At 37.0% G+C, this 19,023-nt stretch overlaps 1 protein-coding gene across 1 annotated transcript in view; it reads right to left on the reverse strand.

Annotated features, from left to right (window-relative positions):
- Positions 1-19,023, reverse strand: part of cnksr2a (connector enhancer of kinase suppressor of Ras 2a) — a gene marked incomplete at its 3' end in the record, with an annotated part of 85,770 nt that overhangs the window by 60,394 nt on the left and 6,353 nt on the right. The window contains exons 2-3 of the mRNA XM_081352774.1: positions 6,903-7,066; positions 1,225-1,427 (exon numbers count right to left, since the gene is read on the reverse strand). Of these exons, the coding sequence (XP_081208900.1) occupies positions 1,225-1,427; positions 6,903-7,066 (367 nt within the window). The remainder of the gene's footprint in view (positions 1-1,224; positions 1,428-6,902; positions 7,067-19,023) is intronic.

Genomic DNA, 19,023 nt, shown 5'->3' on the forward strand with positions numbered 1-19,023 from the left:
TTGAAGGAGTATTTCTGTGCCAAAAATTGTCCTTCCGGTTTGTCACAAGTTTCGGAAAGTTTTTTTCGAGTATGGGTCTGCGTGACGTCAGCTGGGGCGGAATTTCCTTATATGGGTCCTAAGGGCACTTCTCCATGAATAGCGCGGGCGCGCGCGCACTCGTAGACCAGAGAGAGAAGAGAGCGAAAGCAGTACCTCATCAAAGCGCTCTGCTCGGCTTTTGGAAGTCAATGTCACCAAAGAAGTGTGTTTTTGGTTGCCAGGGCAAGACAACCCTGCACAGATTCCCAAAGAACCCAGCGTTAAGGGACCAGTGGATGGAGTTTGTTTTTTCAGAGCATCAAGGGAGTTGTGCAAGACTGTTTGTTCCCTGCATTTCGACGATGATTGTTTTATAAACAAAGCCCAGATCGACGGATTTGCAGATCATCTAATGCTTAAGGATGGAGCAGTCACAATGATAAAGGTTTGCGGTCGCAGGCGGTGAGTAAAACTGCTTCAAATGTCTCTGTGTGTTGTTGTTAGCTCGGCGGGTAAGCACAGCTTTAGCTTCGCCCACATGGCCCGCCTCCAGCCGCTCGTTTTTTTCCGGAAAGACTCGGTACAGCCTATCTTTCTTTTATAAATATAATAAAACTAAAGACTTTTTGGAGATATGAAGGATGCAATACTACTCTATAGGTACTCAAGATTAACAGGAGATTGAGTGAAAATGAGCATTTCACCCCCCCTTTAAAAACAGCTGTGCTGATTGATATTTCTGTGGAAATCATTATGATGAACAGAAAGTTTAAAAGAAAAGCATTTATTTAAAATAGATCTTTTGTGGCATTATAAATTTCTTTATCACTTTTGATCAATTTAATGCATCCTCATTGAATAAAGGCATTCTATCAAGTCACGAGAATTCAGTCAGTTACTCGCGTCACAACAGCATTTATCTGACCATCAACAGCAAAAGATGACATGAGACCCTGGATTTCAGGAGAAGACCCCTATTAACCTTTAAGGTCATGCTTCTTCAATCTTTATCTGATGTCAAACATCCTTTTCTCTAGTGTTTGAGAAAGTCATTTTTCAAGAGTACTGAATTTGGCTATACCCCAACTTGACACATCAATGTGGAATTTGAAATCAATTAAATCGAATATGTGTATATTTATTTTAAGTATGTATTAATTCATGTATTGATTCAGTGTGTATGCGGCTCTTAGCAGGACTAACCTATCCAGCCAGGCCAGAAGGCTCTTAGCGGCAGCGATGAGGTCCACCACAGAGGTGAGGAAATCGTTGGGCAGCTTGCGGGTTGTCCGACCATCATAATGGCCGCTGCGTCTGCGACCCGTGATGAAGTTCTGCAGGTTTTTGGCGGAGGCATTGAGCTTGTGAGAAAGAGTTTTCAGGTTTTCTGTCTCCAGCCCATAGTTCTGTCAAACAGAGATAAAGAAAATGAAATGCTTTAGAGACAAAACTCCAACAATTGTAGGAATGACTCAATCAGAACATCGCTTTTTGTTTTCCCACTGTTCTTTTCAGTGTCCCTTTTTTCATGATTCTCCTCTCTCTGTTTTCAATTTTTATTGTGCATTATTGGCATGACAGAAATTATAGTTTTCTAAAACTAGAAAAGGAACGTTTATTAAAACAAATTTTGAAGGTTACTTGACAAAGGCTTGCCAAAGCAGAATAAATTAATTTAACATTAATTTAATAATACATTTAAATAGTTAAATACTTATTGCAACTTAAAAATTGCAAAAAATAAAATAAAAAATTGTAACAATAAAATAAAACTGGCAATCAATTAATTTAAGAAGGAATAAATAACTTCAGTTATTAACAAGGTTAAACTAAAGATGTATTTAAATTTGGTAATAGAGACGAGCACAAAACACATCACTCACTGGCAGACACATTCTCTCTATCTCTTTCTCTCTCTCTCTCTCTCTCTCTCTCTCTCTCTCTCGCTCTCTCTCACACACACCCTCAAAGATCACTCAGAGATCCCAAATGAATATTCAGCACCTGGCAGAGAGAGAGAAAGAGAGAGAAAGAGAGTGAGCGCTTCATATGTAGAGGTGTGTTGAGTGGGTGGAGACAGAACATAAAGTTCAGAGTATGAATAATGCACTGAGAGTCTCTGCTGCCAGCTGATAGGAGCTTACACACGCCTCACTCCTCTGTGAGATAAAACAATCAGCTCAGACAAATCTGCATATCTATATCTGACAAAACCATGTCAGAAAAAAAGCCAAAAAGCACACTAGTTATCACATACAGATATAGGCGTCTTTGGCATAGGACGTAAAAAAAAAAAAATTGCAAATTTTGCTGTGTTTGTGTTGGACAGAGGTCGCACCAGGTGCCTTTGGCAGGGTACCAAAGTAGGCTACCTTGTTCCTGCATAAAGAGTAGGGATCAAGGAGCGAAGGCTGATCAAAAGCAGCATTATGCACATACAGTACATTCAGGAGAAGGAACACACACATTAGTCCAATAACTTAATCCATAAACCTTACACTCTTTATTTTTTGCATTATTAGGTGACCGGTGTCCAATTTGATGCTACAATTCTTTTTCTGAGAGTGTAGTAAGCAGAACAACATATTACTGTAAAGGTACAATATGACATAATTTTAGATTAAAATATCCAAAAACCACTAGAACAAGGTTATATATTTTTATTGAACGTAAACTATTCCAAAAGTTTCCAACATTGTTTAAATTCTGAGAATTAATTGTTATATAGCTCAACACATTTAGTCTTATTGTTTGATTCTCTTGATTTCTTCTTGATTTACCGCAAGTAACATGCCTGTGCCATGCCTCAGAGACAACACTATTTTGTCAAGTGGCTAACATAGCATGATCAGAAAGAGTATTTGTAGTATTTGTAGAGTATTTTTAGTAACTGTAATACACAGTTATCCACCATACAATATATTTTTTTATTATTTGCATGCCATTTAGCAACACAAGTCATCCAGCTTTTATTAATATGATATTCTAATATTGATGTAACTTACTGCAATGTGCAACAAGTGTCTCATACCAGCCACTAAGCAAACACACAGAGTAACGTTATAATATAACTTTCAAGTAACACACTCAAATGTATTTTTAGTAGGAGGGTTTTGATCAAGTAAAACAGAGCTGCGTTACCCCACAATTTTAATTTGTCAAATAAAGAGAGTAATTCAGCACTTGTGGCTATTTCATTAAATGAAATAAAATGATGAATTTAAGTGTTCAAACATAACTGTAAAAAAGTTTAAGTTCAGGGAAGAAGGAGGCGGACATTAAATGTAACTTTAATCATAAAATAAACATAAAAAAAACAAAACTAAAGGAGCAGCAGCCGAATGCTGCACACAAGCATTAAAACAGCAACGTAAAATGTCCCAGGCTTTCAGCCCTCCCCTGCTTCATACCACAGTAACGTTAATAAAACTTTAATACGTTAACTAATCCATGAACATGATTTCACGAGTCCTGTTGGATTGCTTTCCATCCACTGTGGAGATGAAGACGACAACTCCAATGATTCCACAATCATTCACGGCGTCATCAAGCTACGCCTTTGTTATTGTTTTGACTAATGACCTCTAGTGATGAAACTTACTGTGGCTTTATAGGGGCTATATGTAGAATTCAGAGACCATTGTTATTAGCGACACCGGTGGCCGTTAAGTGAACTGCAGCCAGCAACTTACTGCTCATGCTTGTGCACACGTAACAAACAAGAGACTGAGCGTTTAATAAAAAGTATACATATTCCTGCACTATTAGAGGATGATTTAACTGATGATTAAAAAGCTATATATATTCAGTATATACTGTCTATGTGTGCATGCATTTAATTGTATTATTATTATTATTAGTAGTAGTAGTAGAAGCATTGTTATTGTTATTAGTATTATTACTAGTATTAGTATTAGTATTAGTATGACTTTTCTCAAGAGTTGGTCACAAAACATGTTTATGGCTTAAAAAATCACTCCAAATAATGTCTTAATAGAAATATGCAAATGACAAATGCAAAATGGTATCTGTGATGGCTGGGTTTAGTGTGTGTGTGTGTGTGTGTGTTAAAGTGTGCAATGTGCATCAATTTCAGTAGGGCCTATCTCCTCTCACATCAGCAGGAGATCGATCAGAGTAATGTGCTCCAACTCGTCCGAAGAACAAATCCCACACACGCACTCACAAAGTACAAGAACAGGTAATAAACACACCTGCAACACTAAAACAGGCTTGTACAACATACACACAGACTCACAAAAGATACATTAATCAGCTTCAGAGTGGTGGGAGACTTGCACAGAAGATGTGTGTGTGTGTGTATGTGTGGTGGTGGTGTTGGTGGTGGTGTGTTGGGGGGGGGGGGCATTCATGCAGCAGATAACACACACCACAATGACAGAAAGATAAAGCAATTGGAAGGGGAAGAGTGAGATAAACAAATATGTGAGAGAATGACAGCTTTTTAGAGTTTAGAGAGACAGGAAAGGAGAGAGTGGGCCGCTCTGTGTCTCTGAGGTCAATATGCTGTCAAACAATAAAGACTCAACAGTTCTCTGGCTTCCATCAATATTTGTGTGCAAGTTTGTATCTAAGACGGTTTCAAAGACACCTTACAGTGGGGAAACAGGGCACATCACGTCTTATTCACTTATGGTTATTTTTATACCATTATGGCACTTTTTGTATGTTTTACATCTAATATTTATATTTTATTATTTCAGCTTAATCTTAACCAGCAGACATAGTCTTCAATATGACAAAGATTTGAAATGATGTTTTCTTTTCATCTTTCAGTCATTAAAAAGTTTAATTTTGATACTCTCGAAATTGAAAGCTGCAAATGAGATTCGAGAGCTAAAAATGTCAGGGATAGTTCACTCTCAAATTAAAATGCTATCGTCATTTACTCACCCTCGTGTTGTTCCAAACCTGTTTCCTTCCATGGAATATAAAAGAAGATATTCTGAGAAATGCCTCAATGTTTTTTTGTCTATACAATGGAAATCAAAATGGTTTGGTTACCAACATTCTTCAAAATATCTTCTTTTGTGCAAAAAAAAAGAAAGTCACAGGTTTGAAATGACATTTTTGAGTGAACTATCTCTTATGCTCATTGTATGGAAAAGAGCAGTAGGGACATTCTGCAAAATATCTCATTTTGTGTGCAGTTTCAGTGAATGATTCAGCTGAAATATAGCTAATTTCATACGCACATGTCTACAGGCTGACATTCACACACACACACACACACACACAGGCTGTGTAACGTGAATGTCATCCGCTCTGATTTGGGATCAGCGTTCAGAACAGATAGAGAGCACAGCAAAGTCATCTATTTATGATTAACGCTCTCCTAAATGTCAGCAGCACAGGCCAGTGGTTCACAGTCACTCACAAAGCCTCACACTCATTATAGTTCACCTTGTGTTAGAAATCTCACAGATCAGGAAAAGGCAACAACAAACATGTCTGATAGAAAGACAAGACAGGTTGAAGCGAAGATGGAAAAAGAGTAAAACATAAAAAGGACAAGGATAAAGGCTGAGGAGAGACTCAGGATGGTGAGACGGCTCACACGGACGTGATAAACATCATCCTGTCGTCTGTTCCCTCCCGTCATGTTGCTGACATTCTGAAAGCGTGGGCTGGTAAGTCATTGTTTTAATACCTCAACTGAGAGATTCGAGAGAGAGGAAGTGGAGGAGAGAGAGAGAGAATTAGATGGAAAGCTAGTTATTAAATGCTAGATAATGTAAAAGGCTCAAGCGGTGCAGAGCAAATTTCAGCCTAAATCCTTTCCCATCTCCCAAACTGTCTGTACTCTTGGTACCGTTTTGAAAATCATTTTCAAGCAGTCGAACATCTCACAGCAATAAAAAATAGTCAAGAGACACACATGCACGCAGAGCAGTAACAGAATAAGGAACAAGCTAGCAAAAAGCCTAATTTAAATACTGATTGAGTGACATTTTAAGAACAAATCTGAGGAAATCTTTCCCAGGAGAACAATATTATCATCTTATAAAATTGAAGCTGCAACTCTTAAATCTTCTAACTTTTAGGAGAGCATGAAATGGCATTTGAAACTTGTTTCATCTCCGTAATGTGACGTTATTCAAAGTGAAATTGAATATTAATTTGAGTGGATTGTAAAAAAGAGGCTCCAATACTATTATTATTATTATTTTATATTTCTTTATAAAATAGTAATATAAAGAAATCAGGGATTACCAGAAAATTCGATAACACTTTATTTCGATAGTCCACGTTAGACATTCTACTAACTATAAGTAACTTTGCAACTACATGTCAACTAACTGTCATTAGAGTATTAGTAGACTATCTGCTTAATATTTGCTAACACTTTATTTTGTTGGTCCCCAAATAGACATTCTACTGACTATAAGTAACTTGGCAAGTACAAGTCAACTTATTCTACTAACCCAAACCCTAACACCTAACAGTCTACTGAAAGATTACAACAGTCTACTAATACTCTAATGAGAGTTAGTTGACATGTAGTTGCAAAGTTACTCATAGTTAGTAGAATGTCTAAAGTGGACTATCAAAATAAAGTGGAACCGAAAATTCTGTCAATGACGGGGATGTGTTATGTCATAAATTGCATAAATAAATGGTCGGGGCAAGAGTTAATAAATAAGTAAATAGAGCCTTTTTAAATGTTTAAGATTGACATTCATTGTTAGTATATGCAAACAAACATTTTTGTAGTCTTTTCGGAATGTTATATTCTTTTTTCTCAAAGTGATATCTCTATATCTTTGTCAACATTGTGCAGTAGGTGACTCTGTGTCCACCATGCTGACAGAGTGTTGAACAGCAGTTGTAGGATCAAGCGTATAAAGAAAGGCTCTCACCAGAGCGCACAGCAGGTCCACAGCTTCCAGGATCAGCTCTTGGTGTCCGATGCGGGACACCCCCAGATCCTCCAGCTCCTGATGGGTGATCCTCAGCAGCTGATCACCTCCTACCTTCTCCCGTTCAAAGTTCTTTATATACTGCTGTAAGCAGTCATCCAGACCTGTAGAGACATTAAGAAAACATCAACAACCTAGGGTCAACTCTGATTCACTTTGCAAATATTAGAACATCGCAAATCATCCCAAAGCCATGGGATTTATGGTTAAAGTGCCCAAAAGATAGGAAAGATGAGAGAAGTTCCCCTTAATACAGCAGTACATTTACAGCTTGTACAAGACGATATATCATCCAATATATTAACGAAAATATATTGAAACATTATTGTTATTGCACAAAACTGAAAATCAAAAAGGTTTACTGTCATCTGATTCAGTTACAAACTATGTTTGTAATGTATTTTTATATTGCAGGCTACTTCATTTAAATGTCTATTTAAATGTCTGAAACCTAAAATAAACATTATGTGGTTGAAAACACTGAATAGATGTGAGGTCTATAACAGGCATTTAGAAAAAGAGTGAATATTCATTTAATACCAACTAAATGAATTACTGTGTCCATAATTCCCTTATTAAAAAATTAAAAATATCCAACAAAAAAGAAGAGATCACTTTTATCCACTTGCAAAAAAAAAAACTGTTGAGATGGAATAAAAATCACACAAAGGTTAATGTTCTTAAAAAAAAAATCAGAGCATAAACATAATAAACAATAAAAGTATCTAATATTACCCACACCCCCTTGCGTGAAGATACTGGTAAATGAAGCACTGACCTGGTTTCTGTTAGAGAGCAAATGAGTAATGCAGATGCTGTTGAACATTTAATAATTGCTCATCAAAGCTTTAATAGTGGACAAGAGCAAGGTCTCTGAAATAAATATTTATGCATATTCTGTTGATTAATTTCAGAAACATTGCACTTGACCACTATTAATAATTAACAGAGTCATTTTGATATCTACATTGTACTGTAATTATCTAAGTAAACATTAAAATGAATATTGCCATAGTTTGTATAAACAAACAACAAGATTCAGATCCACTTTGGTGTAATTTATTTCAAAACACTTTAGTTAACTTAAAGCAGCTGTAACTGATAATAAATTATAATGTCATCAGAGCTGTCCGTGCCAAATGTAGCACACAATCCTAATAAATGCATCTGCTTCAGACTCTGTTTACCCCAAAATCAGCAATGACAAAGACACACAAGGGCTGCCAAACTTATACATTATGACTGAGTCGACAACCTGTATTCCGCCCTATAATGTCGCATATCCATCAAACTGACAGTAAATGACAGCTAAGCAACATCATAACCTCTAAGCTTTCCCATGTTTGAGGGAGAGGTTCATTAGATGGACAGAACACTGTAAAAAGTGAACAGTTGGATCAACTTAAAAAAATTACTTCAATTGGTAACACCTAATGAAATTAAGTTTTCTCAACTTAAATTATCACATTTTTCACGATAAAACGTGATATTTAAGTTGAGAAAACTTAATTTCTTTAGGTGTTACCAATTGAAGTAATTTTTTTAGGTTGATCCAACTGTTCACTTTTTACAGTGAATGTACTGTCCCAAAAAAGTGCATGTAAATAAAATTTGTGTGGGAGCGAAATAAAGTTTGTTTGAATGAGACAGTTTTGAGATCTACATTCTAGAAAAAGGTTCAATGGGGGTTAACGTAGAACCTGTTCTTGACTAAATTAAAAAAAAACCTTTATACCAAAAAGTTTCTATATAATGAGAAAAAGGCATTCTTCACGACTGGCAAAATGGGCTTTCAATAAAACTGGGCTGCCTATGCAGTAGAAAGGCGAACCAATTTTTGAAATTGGTGCTACCTGACTAGATAAAACATAGGAAAATGGCTGTTGTCTTTCCTTTAGGAAAATAGGTAGGAAAACTTCAACACACTGTGCTGGACATGTTGTCGTCCAAGGCCACTACCAGTTTGCTATGGATATGCTTAACCAGTCAAATACCGCCTTGCTTTAGTAGGAAAAACGTCTTAGCAACCTTTTAGTCGTAATTGTTCCCGGGTGCAAGAATTCAAAGAGTAAACATTTATCAGGAGCGAGTTATTTCCGGTTTCCAGTGAACAATCTACCGCATTGGTAGCGGCTAAAGGCTGTAAAGGATCGTAAATATGGAACACTGCGACGGAAAATCTGAAAAGCCTCAGTGTTTGTAGTCAACATTTCAAAATTGGATGGCAAGCACAGTATTTTAGGCCAAATGGAGGGGAAAAAACTGCAAGAAACTGCTGTTCTGTCAGTTCCACCAAACCAAAACGCTGTCGCGTAGACATGTATGAAAGATGTTCTCATATTGTTCCATTTTTCCCATAATGCTGTTTAAAGAGTTGAAAAAGTACGATACAATTTTCAGTGTTAAACCTACTCTTGCAATCACTGTGTTGTTAATAACCCTCTGTCGATTCACCTGTCCGGGGGCCGGTAAAATGTTGAAGTTTTTGTAGTCTTCACAAAAGCCCTGGAGCTGTCAAAAGTCCGCCTGAAGGCGCGTTTTGCACCATCGGGCAGACGTTTGCTCATGATTAATGTGAATTTCTTGGTCCAGGTAACAGACAACAAGTAAACATGGTTCATTTATATATTCTACTGACATTGTAACAGGAAAAAGCGAGGTGAAAATCGGTGAAGTTACACTTTAAATGATTGCATAATACTTACTTTAATAATGTATAATTACATTTATTTTTTTCAACTGATAAAGCATGTTTATGAGCTGTTTAATTAATTAAAATTGAATTAAAATTAATTCAAATAAAATTAATTCAAACTAAATCCACAAAACAATCCCATGATGGGAACCCCTATATATAGTTTCTATATATAAGAAGTGCCTGACAGAAGGTTATATAGAAAGTGTATATCAGTAAAGCTGCGTGTCCAGAATCAAAACCATCCTAAATCAAATCATAAATGATTGCTGCACTGTCTGCGGTAATGCTTCTGAAAACCCGATGGGATGCACACACAAATCAAAATAATAAAGCTACCGTCAGCTGTACAGGATAGATGTGACTATGAAAGCTATAAATACAGAGAAAGAGTCTAATAAACAGTGAGGGATCTAGCAAGTTTCGAAAACACCACCATTCACAACTGTCACCATCAAACAGGTGACAACACACACTCTCTCTATAGTGACACACACTTGTTGGACTGCATTTGTCAGTCTTGGGCAGTCTGTTTCCCAACGGCACGTCTCACAGCAGCCGTGATCTCCCAACAGCTGCTGTTCGACACAACGTACATAACTGCAGGATTTACATATTTTGCTTACAGCATGTGCATGTGTTTATGATAGTGTGCGTAAGAGGACTCTTTTAATCTCACTAGCTGCCCTCTAATAATTAAACCTAACACAGCCAGCTCATTAACAGAACGGGCCAAAACTCATTTGCCAAGACAGCAAGAATAACAGTCATTACTGCTAAACAATATCTGACTCATTATAGAGCGACCCTTTCTGTTGTTGGTGATCCGAGGTCTGAATTTAACGTGGAAGGTACGGCTAAAGATGAGAATCCTGAAATGAGCGCAATGACTAACTTCTGCTGATGCTGTGGCTCTGATTCGCAATCACACACTGGACAGGTGCAGTGAACAGTTAATTGTTAGTTAATGTTGTTAATGATGTGTGGGCAACAGGATGAAGAGATTTAGAAAGGAAAGAATGAAAGAAGGGTATAGAGAGAGCGTGAAAGATCAGTTGTAATCTTGGTAATGTACCTATGGCCATCATCAGAGGGAAGACAATTGGGCCCTGTGACAAGGCCCTTAAATATTTTGTCTCAGGCCCTATGAACTCAAGCAACGATACTAGATAAAGACATTTTGTTTGATTTATTTACCAGTAGCGGCTCCTGACCGTAAATTTATGTAGGGCAGATTCTGGGTCTTAGCGCTAGTTCATTATAAACATTTTTTAAGATTTATATTCTAATCACCAGTGCTACAATTTTCTATAATAGCATAATCATAATCATTTGGTAACAAACAAGTATTCATTACTTCAATGAGCTCATTGTTTCTGCCTTAAATTATTACATTGTTTAAATTGGTACATTTTTATCTAACTGTGATTCTGAAATTCATAACTTAGAAAGCAACCTCTGATCACTCTAAATTATAATGTAGACACATGCATTTTCTGTAAAGCTGCTTTGAAATGATGTGTATTGTGAAAAGCGCTATACAAATAAACGTGAATTGAATTTAATTGAACTGAATACAGACTGATACACTTTTGGCAGAGGTCTAATGTCCTTGCGTTATTCAGGGTGGCGCTCTAATGTTGATTGACAGGCTTTAAGTTAACAACAGACACATGGAATGCTATCTTAGAACTGCCTTAATGTAGTATTCATTGCCTCCGAATGTTGTTTTAGAATGTTACAAGTTGTGGAGGAATCAAAAGTCATGTCTATTCTCAGAACAAACATAACTCAAACAACAGAGCTAGGCTATAAAGGCTATTCACATAAGCACATTTAAACTAAAGGGTTTATACTTTCATTTATTTGATACGCTACTCCACATAGGAAGAACAGACATGCCAACAAGTTACTGACCTAATGCAGACTACAGTTACACATAGTTGAAGCCGATTGATTTTGTCTTGGTCTGGAGCGAGGTTTACGTAAAGTAATGTGAAAATAAGCAGGGCAGTCTCAAATCTGCCCTTAAAACCTCTCAATTAGAGCGTGCTGCAGTTCCATTTTTTCTCCAAATATTTACATTGAACTTTACAATTTATTAGTGATTCAGTTAATAAAGAGGTCTAAGTTTTTCATGAATATTTTGGCCCTTACAGATGAGCCAGGGCTGATTTTTACACTATGGTTTAAAATTATTGGTGATATTATAAGGTAATACCAATAATTAATTATATAATAATAATATAAATTATAATAATGTGGCCATATGATAATCAATAGTATAAATCTACAGAATACTACTGACGCTTCTGTCAACCCTCATGTTCTGTTGAGACTGACTTTCACTATCGTTCAAAAGCAGCCATTACTCCAGTCTTCAGTCACATAATCCTTTATGTATATATTTTTTTTAATATAATTTGGTGCTCAAAAAAACATTTCTTCTTATTATTAATGTTGTAAAATAAGTGCAGCTTATTATTTTTTTGTGGAAACCATGACATTCTTTGATGAATAGAAAGTCAAGAACAGCATTTATTTGAATTCGAAATCCTTGGTAACAATATTGCAAGTCTTTATAGTCAATTTTGATCGATTTAATGCATTCTTGCAAATAAAAGTATAAATTTCTCTCTAAAAAAAATCATACTGACCCCAAACTTTTGTACGGTAGGCTATGCTATTATGTACGTTGGTATGAATTATGTGTAAATTAAAAATAGCAATTTTAACCTATGTTCCTTTTTTGAGTTAATTAACTTTTTTGTGTTTTGTGTTGATCAAATTTATTGTACCACAAAGAAGACAGAACTGTTTAGTACCACCAATATATTGTTTCATCCTAATGTATAGACCTTATGTAGCCCCGCCCCTTTTCAGCGCTGCACTCGTTGTCTTTTGACTTCCGGTCTGTATTTTCACAGCAATCTTGCGTATTTATGAATGAGCGGCTCGTTTTAAAATCTTCCCGGTCTACTGACATTTGTTAAGACATTTGTTTAAGTAAATCCACTTAAAAAGCTAATTACTCCTGAACAGCGATGCCATGGGGATATACAGAGCAACCGCAAAAACGGAAGTTCAAAGACAATATTCTAAAGATTTCGGCGCCCTCGTTTCTCTGGCGCATAAGGTCTATAGGGAAGAACAGAGAGAAGGTGAGAAACACTCAAATGATCGGCACTGTAAAAAAACATATGATCAATAATTTATGACAACATTTGTTTTTACTTTGCTTTAACTCATAAAAAAGTTGAACAATGCTAAACTTATTTTAATAAGTTATACAAGATTCAACTAATTTAAGTCAATGTAATGTAATTTAAGTTGAAATGACTTTAACATCTAAGTTGATTGTATTTAAAAATTTAATGCAGCAACTTTTTTTTTTTTTACTGCAGTGAAGACAGCCAGGGTGCCTCCTGCTTACACTCAAGCAGCATGCCATTAATTCATCACTATAGTTGATTTATAAACAAATTATTTACCGATTATATATTCTGTCCTGAACAGACACCTATCTCGATCTCGCTCTCTGCACACACTCTCTCGTACAGGAGTATTAGAATAGCCTCGCTCTGTTATAGTGCATTATTCATTGCACATGGCCTGCTCCCTCTGACAGGTAGCACAGTAAAACTGCAGGGAGAGAGAGAGAAAAAGCCAGAAAAATGGGCCAAAAGGATATAAGGAAAAAAGCTTAGCCTGAGCACTTAAAATATGACACGTATTAAACACCTCCCTGGCTTCCCGTCATTGAATGATAGATAAAACTATCTGGTAAAAAGCTCTAGAGTTACGGATATTCTGAACCTTCCCAACTCTCCCAGATGCAGTCTAAGCAATGTCATTTATTCGTGCTCTTCTCTCTATATTCTATCAATCTTCATTCTTCATCTCATTTCTGGCAGCTGTGCTGTGCATTATGCAGACTTGGTGACCACTGAAAGGGTTGTCGTGACAACCGTTCAAGGTGCACAAAGTGCTCAAGGTCTTATCGGAAACTCAAAGTGCTTTTCTGATTTGTTTTAAGGCTCCTGTTTTTTCAAAATGTAATGGTTTACAGATAGCGGTGATGGGGTAACTATGTTGATTTCCAAGTTCCAAGTTACCTAGTTGTTAGTAGTTAAACTAATCTAAAGCTACACTTTTAAAAACGTAGTTCAGTCATGACAACTCTCGGGATAGTTTGTAAAACATTGTATTAATGTAAATAGAATGTACATAGTGCAGAACCTGATTTCACCAAGTGCAACATGTTCCTGGATCAACATCTTTGTTGATACTGGAACAACATTCCAATGAACCAATCAGATTTGAGGGACAAGTTTACAGTTTAGGTCAAGTTTAGGCTTACAACCAGAGTAGGTGCTTCTACGTCACTTATTCACCTATCATTTCCCTCTGATTTTAGGGATAACTTATGGGTAGGGTTAGGTTTAGAGGTAGGAATATGGTTATAATTCCATTTTTGGACTGTAATGTTGTTCCAGGATCAACAAAATATGTTGACCCATGAATGCGTCTAACCAGGATGTGCCTACATAGGTTTGGTCTTTGCAGACTAGATCTGCTATACGCTGCCATGGCTGCTGCTGCAGAGCAAGTATGACTTGCTTTTGCTAAATGCTCGGAACATAAAATTAATGGACACATGCTGCTGCTGCTAGAGAGAGGGAGACACCTTCGTAACAGATCTAGGCAGGTGGTGCTGAGGAGGTGGGGAGCTAGAATAAGAATTTGCATATTGCATTTGTTTGGTAGTATGCAAAAATAACAACATATTCAGTGTATATGATTATATTTATTTTAAAAAATGGATGCAGCTTTATTGGGACATTACTTGTCCCTGTCTTTAAAGCCCAACCTTACACCTACTCCTAAACCCCACTCCAAAACACTTTTTTTCCAGCTACTAAATACCCATTAGGCACTTTATTTCCACTTGTTGAATATTTATTTAAAATAAACTCCTCTCCGAGCTGATATGCAATTGGAAAATAATAATGTTCCTTAGGAGATAAATAGCCTTTGCCAGCAGGGTGGGCCATTTACACTTGGTGTAAATAGACACTCCGTAATCATAAATGTTTCCTGAGTATCAAATATTAGAATGATTTCTGAAGGATATACGACACTGAAGACTAAAGTAATGGCTGCTGACAATTCAGCTTTGCCATAATTAATTTTTGCATAAAAACACTAGATCACAGTGGCAACTGGTAAATCTACCCTAAATACCACTAATAAAACTAGAAAACACACTGATTTATGTAAATGAGTCAAATACAAAGTGATTTGGCTACAAAAAAGTGTTAATGCCTCAAAATGATAAGTGAATAATTTGAACAAATTCATTTAATGAATCATTCAAACAAACCTAATCAGACTTTCGAAAGCCACATTAGAGAGTTTGCTTGGTTTTAAAGTTGTGAACATAGTTTATCGACAAAATATCACCAATTTAACGGCTTGGTGAGATAAAAGGCTTCTTGTTGGGGAAAGTTATCTTGTTTCTGAAAAATATATACTAAGCTGTCTCTCTACTAAATAGTCAAGTTAGTAGCATCGCTACTTTTAGTCTGGGTTCACACTGCAAGTCTTAGTACTCAATCCTCATCTTCCTCCTCTTTACCGCCTGCACTCAAATTCACTGGCTTCTGCTGCAAATCACCTTAAATCCTGACTTTAATGGTCTCCATGACATTTACTTCCGTATGACATCATGCTGCATGCCGTCTTTGTTATTGTTCTTTTGCGCAGAGCTGCGACCAGTTCACCCTCGAAATCTGATATTGGCCAGAATGGCCACATTTAAAAAGTAATGTGAACAAAGAAACAAAAACAAAACAAAAAATCGGACCTGATCAATAAGCACAAAGGCTTACAGTGTGAATGTAGCCTTAGTTATGGTTACTAAAAGGTGTAACGTCCCTGAAAAGAAACATGAATACAGACTGCAAAAGGATGGGATAAGAATACCCATGAATCAGCTGTGAACTCCTACACAGGTTTTTCGTTGTTCTGCCATGACACCTGCGAAGAGGCTCTATGTGTGTGTGTCCACCACTAAATCGTCCTTGCTCTGCCGTCACTTAATCTCAAAGCCATAGGGGACTTCTGGAGATGAGAAATTCATCAGTTAAATAAACCCTGTCTTAAAATGAGCCATCCAGCTGTGCAGAGCTAGACCTCAAGCCTCTGCTGAAGTAGGAGAGCTGAAGGGCTGGTTCTTGGACCAACAGTGAATTGTTCATAAATACAGTCTTCCACAACAAAATGAACACACTATTCTAGATTGGTTTCTTTTCTCTGGCTGTGAACATAATATAACTGGTTCTTTGTGTATAGTCCTTGAGATGCCTATAGTCTTCAGAGTAACATTCTTCATGTTACACTATACAGTAGGTTCTTCACATCAGCTTGTTAGGTTTTACAGTATTATAATAGAGTAAAAGATAGCACATGCTCTGACTTGTGATGTACAGTGTACATTTTAACGCATGGGAAAGAATATACTAGCATGTAACCATTTCTAAAACTCCAGAGAAATTGAATAGTTTAACATTTTTCTTTTCTTTGCTCAGGAGACTTAACTGAGCTCTCAGTTAGGTTTCATTGAAGTGCCAGCTAATGGGAAGATCAAATAATTTCACTGACTTGATCTTCAAATCTCGTTCAGTCAACCAATCAAATCTTCATATATGATTTCTATTTTTAATATGCAAATCCACCAAACACGTCCACATACATATTTTTGTTCATATTCGTAATAATCCCTTGCCTATATTCTCAGATGTTTCTCCTAAAATTCCTTCTAAGAGAAATGGACACAAATGGGACCTATATAAAAATATAGAGCTATAAAAATAAAATGACGATATTACAGCTCAGATAATTAGGTCTTAAAAGAATCAGACAATATGAGTTCATATCTCTGATTTTTGATTCCATAATCTTGGCAGAACTAGAGCACTTTTTCTGAAATCCCTACCTCTTGTAAGAATTTAGACATGAAAAATGTGAGATCATATTACAGATTTGTGTGCAGTTTGAGATCTCTTCTGTAACTCTATTGAACACATAAGATTCATTTTCTTTCCTAAAATAATGACAACAAACTTGACTTGGACCATCACAGACGCAATTTCTGTTCTCCAATCTATCTGGTTGTTTATAATGGCTCCCAAGCATTAACACCTGATCATGAATCCCATTTTCACGTCAACCATCTAAAAAACGGTTTCTGATTGCTCTCAGGTACTGACTCTTGAGTAATGATCTGAATCCAGAGCATCAGCAGAGGAACCCAGGTGTGTTTCCCACCAAGTATGTCTCCTAACAGATGCTCTACTCCCTGCAGACACATAACTTTATTGTTCAAGCTAATCTGTTTCCCTCCCATCTGTAAAACTATGCAGCTCTTGGCCAGTTTGATTAATGACTTTTTTGGGGTGGCCTTTTTGTGGTGGTTTCATTCCTTATAAACTACAGACAATCTTAAAATCATCATCCTGAAAAATGTGAGCACTGACAGACAGGATACGGCACAGAGCGTACAGTCTCTTACTGAGTACATACTGTATTGCTACCTTTCTGGAGTGTTTTGCTGAATATTTCCCTCTATACTGCGGTTTTTCGGTTCTATAAAGTGATTCAGAGATGACTCACACCCTTTACACCCACTGACAGCACACAAACACACTTTTACACTTTTTCACAGGAGGGAAGAGTCGCCCTGAGCCAAGCCACACACCCACACACCCGCCCCTCGAAGCTGCAGCCCAGGACGCAATGCTAAAGCTCTGCGTGTGTGTGTGTATTATTATTCAAAGGTCTTTAACCTCGCTTTCTTCTTCTCGCTCTCTGTATTTCTGTCACACACACGCAGTCAATCCTCCCCAGCTCTGCCACATGTCATACGAAATACAATATTCATGTGTTCCCTTAGGACACACCCCGGAGACAGGCCTGGAATCCCCAAAATGCCTTGGAGAGCCTGATACGTGTGCGCGAGTACATATGCTCTAATGACCTCCATAAATGCGTGCTATACATTTTCCACTCAAGCACACCAACATTAGCCTCATAAACCATCAGAAAAAGTATCAAACCAAACCATTCTGAGCTGAAAACCGCTAAACGACAGCGTGTCATTTCAGGCAAACATCCCAAAAAGCAGCTAATGCACCTTCCTACATGACAATCAATTATGAATGTGTAGTGGAGCGAGAGAGCCGCGCCGTAACATGGTCTTTCATCTTTCTGTCAAGATATTTCAGCTGAAGCTGCGATTCTTTTTTTGCTCGTTTGTTAAAAAAAAAGTTTAAGTGAAGGATGCCAGACAGGAAAATGAGTTCAAAGTGAATAAGTTGAAATTTTTGAAGGGTTTTGAATTATATATATAAGCCTAATCATTATATCTATGTGCATGAAGCAGCCGGAGGGTTATTTACTAATCTATTACAAAAAAAAAAAAAAAATATATATATATATATATATATATATATATATATATAAATTATTATTGTTGTTAATATTAATAATATATTACAGAAACATACAAGTTTTGAATTTTCAAAGGATTTTGAGGAAAAATCCGAGACAAAGTTGATATTTAAAGGTGCTGTAAGTGATGCGACGTGTTTTTTAGGCCAAAACATTTTTTGTCACATACAGCAAACATCTCCTCACTATCCGCTAGCTGCCTGTCCCCTGAACACACTGTAAAAAAACGCGGTCTCTGTAGACACCACAGGCTCCACAAACGGCAACAAAAACAAACTGGGCTCACCCGCACCACGAAACATAATAAACAGTGCTCCAGCCAATAACCGACAAGTATTGGAGGGTGGGGTTTGGGGGGTTAGTGCTCGTGCACGTGAAGGGGGTGTGTGGAGGAGAGAGAACAGAGAAGCATGAAAAGGGAAGTTTGAATTATGGCCGACACACGACCAAAGAGACGACGTTCCGATGAACAAATTGCAAAGAAGAGGGACAAGGATAAGGAACGCGTGAAGTCCCGAATTTACATCGAAAAACATTAGAAAGGTGGCGAGAACTCCGCCGGCAGAAGGGCTTCCAATCCGACATTCAGTTGCTGTGTTTTTGCAGAACAGGTAAATCCATTTTTCTTTCTAAACTGACGTTCATGTTTGCCAAACCAACACAAGGATGTAATTAGCTAGATCTATGCAGTCAGCGTTAACTTTGGTGAATACAACATGTATGTTTTTAGCAGCGATCAATCTCTATTGTAAATGATCAAGCAAATTCACAGTAGGGCGACAATTTGTGTGAACGATTGTTTTCACCCACTGTTTGTTATGAATTTGAATGTTCATTTATAGGCTATTGACAACT

The sequence above is a fragment of the Scardinius erythrophthalmus genome (assembly GCF_964197995.2).
Source record: "Scardinius erythrophthalmus genome assembly, chromosome: 22".
NCBI lineage: Eukaryota > Metazoa > Chordata > Actinopteri > Cypriniformes > Leuciscidae > Scardinius > Scardinius erythrophthalmus.